Raw genomic sequence first — 3,341 nt, 5'->3', positions numbered from 1 at the left:
TAGAAAAAAGTCAAACAGAGGAATCAGAATGTGATTTGTAAAAATCTCTTAATAATATCAAAATATTTACACTTTCATATATTTTATTTTAGTTTAAAATAACTTTCATATGAGATTATTAATAATATTATATTAATTTTTTCATAATTTATTATTTTATTATTTAAACAAAGAAAGATTTAATAAACTTAATATATAGATTAAATAGTAAATATATTATTTTATGAGTAAGTATTTAATTGATAATGTATTATTTACTAATATTATAATTTTGATGTTATTTGCACATATATAAATTATTTTAATAATAACATAATTTGTAAAAAATATTATATCACTTAAATACTATATTATTGAGAATTTTATAATATATATAAGTATATACATTTAAATAATATTTTTTAAATGTGCTTATTTTTATCACATATCAAATATTGATATTTATGCTGTTAAATTTCAATTTTATTTAGTAGTGTAAAATAAGAATATTTCAGATTTTATTCTGGAACAAAAAAAATTTTGTTCCTGAAGTCAACGAGGCTAAAACAATTAACATTTATTAATGCCTAACAAAATATAGAATTGGCTGATGAAATAGATAAGAGTTAGATATATTTTACTATCCTATTTTTGTGCTCTAATACTTTTGTGCCATGTACTTCAAAATTTTCAAATTAGTCTATATACTTATGAGTATGACTAAAAGTAAGATTATTATTTTTTTAATTAGAAAGATGTCAAAATAATTAAAATACCCATTACGTTCGTTAGACAGGAGATAATACTACTAAATGATTACAATAGCTATGATGCTTAATTAAATTTAACAAAAAATTAAATATTTATAATTTAGTTATAAGTACCGGGACTTTTTAAGTTAAAGGAGGGTAAAATAATTTTAGGCATAAGGTAATTATGCTAAAAAATATTTAACCCAATTGATAATTCTGTAAAAGAAAATGAGCGTGAATCTTTTTCTTTATTTCTTATGGGGCTAAAACTAAGAACTTGCAGTTTATCGAAAATAGTAGAACTCAACTATGGGAAGTACGGCAATTAATTTTGGAAGGTTGTTATTTTTGTCTTATATTAACTCATAATATCATTTTGGTAATTAAACTATACCCAAAAATATTGGTACCACCGGTTGAAAGAAATTTCTAATCACAAAGCTTCGATCCCTCGCCCCTCGGTCCAAGTTCATAATTATATAAATCATTTAACGGTAGTCAGAAACTTGCCTTCATCTACTATTCGGAAAACCGCCCCTTGTGAAGATAACAATTGCAAGGCCATAACCACCATGGTCGACTCTTCCACATCTCTCCATATCCTCCTCGTCTCCTTCCCTGGCCAAGGCCACGTCAATCCTCTTCTCCGCCTCGCTAAGCGCCTCGCCGCCAAGGGTCTCCTGGTCACCTTCTCCTCCACCTCCGCCATCGGCCGCCAGATCACCTCCTCCACCTCTGCCGACCCCGAGGCCACCGACCGCGGCTTCCCCGTCGGCCTTGGCCGCCTCCGCTTCGAGTTCATGCACGACGAGGCCCACAGTACCGAACTCGACAAGCTCATGAGCAACCTTGAGACTATCGGCCCCCTGGCCTTCGCCGACCTCATCCGTAGCCAGGCCGCCGCCGGCCGCCCAGTGTCGTGCGTCATCAACAACGCCTTCATCCCCTGGGCCATCGACGTAGCGACAGACATGGGCATCCCTTGCGGAGTCCTCTGGATCCAATCCTGCGCAGTCTTCTCCACTTACTTCCACTACTACCACTCGTTAGCAAACTTCCCATCCGAATCCGATCCTAACATCTCTGTCTCTCTCCCCGGTCTCCCGACCATGACGTCGGAGGAGATCCCCTCATTCCTCCTCCCGTCAAACCCCTACAAATCATTAACAAAAGTAATCCTCGAGCAGTTCCGGAACATCCACAAGGCCTCGTGGGTCTTTGCCAACTCCTTCGACGAGCTCGAGGCCGACACTATCGCCGCTCTATCGAACCTCTCTCCACTCATCCCCATCGGTCCGCTCGTCGAGACCGACGACGATTCCAAGTCCACCGTCCGGGGGGACTTCCGTAAAGCCGCCGACTGCAATGCGTGGCTCGATGCGCAAGCTCCATCAACCGTGATTTACGTCTCGTTGGGAAGCGTCGTGGCGCTTGACAAGGACGACATGGCGGAGATGGCCTACGGGCTAAAGGGCACCGGGAAGCCATTCCTATGGGTGGTGAGAGAAGAGAGCCAAGGATTATTACCAGAAGGATTTCTTGACGAGATTCAGGGGAAGGGTAATGTGGTGGGATGGAGCCCGCAAGACCAAGTGTTAAACCACGGCGCCGTTGGATGCTTCTTGACGCACTGTGGCTGGAACTCGATGCTCGAGGCGTTGACGGCCGGCGTGCCGGTTGTGGCATACCCGCAGTGGGGGGATCAGGTAACGGACGCGAAGTTTTTCGTGGAAGTTTATAAGGTTGGCGTGAGGCTGAGGGCGCCAGTGACGAGGGAGGCGCTGCAGGGATGCGTGGAGGAGGTGATGGTAGGGGAGGAGGCGGAGGCGATCAAGAAAAGGGCGGCGGAATGGAAAAAGGCAGCGGGGAAGGCGATCGCCGAGGGCGGGTCGTCGGACGCGAATATACAGGCGTTTGTGGATGAGATCAGGGGGAGAGTGTGTGGTGGTGATAAGAGTGGGGTTGTGGGCGTTTGAATGTTTGATCAGTGATGGATTTTAGGTGGTATAATTAGGATAATTATAATAATTAATGTTCTTGATTCGCATAAGATAGTTGATTTATAAATCAGAACATTCATTTTAACTAGCATAATTTTCTTGAGTTTATTGCGTTTTATATATAGCTGGTTATTTTTTTATTATTCAAAAATTTAAAGATTAGATATATGCTGAACAAAGATCAATTCTCTATTGATAGAAAACAGTTTAACACCACTAAGTATTTAGCCCACATACATAGCCATTCAATATAAGCTCTAAGTTATTATACCATAAAATTATTACTACTTCAAATTAATATATTGTTGAGCTATTAAATTTAGTTGAGTCAAGATGCAAGTCAAATTAAATGAATCAAACTAAATTAAATAAGGATACGATGCACTCTGGTTTCAAAGAATTGCTCGCGCAATCCAAATTAAATGAATCGCTTTGATTACCTGTAGTCTACCTGCTTGGTATTATATCCTTGTACAAATTGTCAGTGGGGGGGGGGGGGGGTGGGGCTAAGTGATGGATTTAGATAATTATAATAATTAATGTTCTTGATTCGCATAAGATAGTTGATTTATAAATCATAACATTTATTTTAACTAGCATAATTTTCTTG

General features: G+C 39.4%; 1 protein-coding gene across 1 annotated transcript; it reads left to right on the top strand.

Annotated features, from left to right (window-relative positions):
- The first annotated feature begins 1,195 nt into the window (after positions 1-1,195).
- Positions 1,196-2,816, top strand: LOC140793294 (gallate 1-beta-glucosyltransferase 84A23-like). Its single transcript, XM_073144687.1, has one exon. The coding sequence runs from the start codon at positions 1,304-1,306 to the stop codon at positions 2,705-2,707; it is 1,404 nt and encodes a 467-aa protein (XP_073000788.1). The 5' UTR covers positions 1,196-1,303; the 3' UTR covers positions 2,708-2,816.
- Positions 2,817-3,341: the final 525 nt, after the last annotated feature.

The sequence above is a fragment of the Typha latifolia genome, chromosome 8 (genome assembly GCF_019914945.1).
Source record: "Typha latifolia isolate L0001 chromosome 8, TyphaL0001v2, whole genome shotgun sequence".
Taxonomy (NCBI): Eukaryota; Viridiplantae; Streptophyta; class Magnoliopsida; order Poales; family Typhaceae; genus Typha; species Typha latifolia.
This window is presented reverse-complemented; position numbering and strand designations above follow the sequence as displayed.

Excerpts from the sequence above, each read along its gene's own strand:
- LOC140793294 (XM_073144687.1), top strand. The coding sequence starts at position 1,304 with ATGGTCGACTCTTCCACATCTCTCCATATCCTCCTCGTCTCCTTCCCT.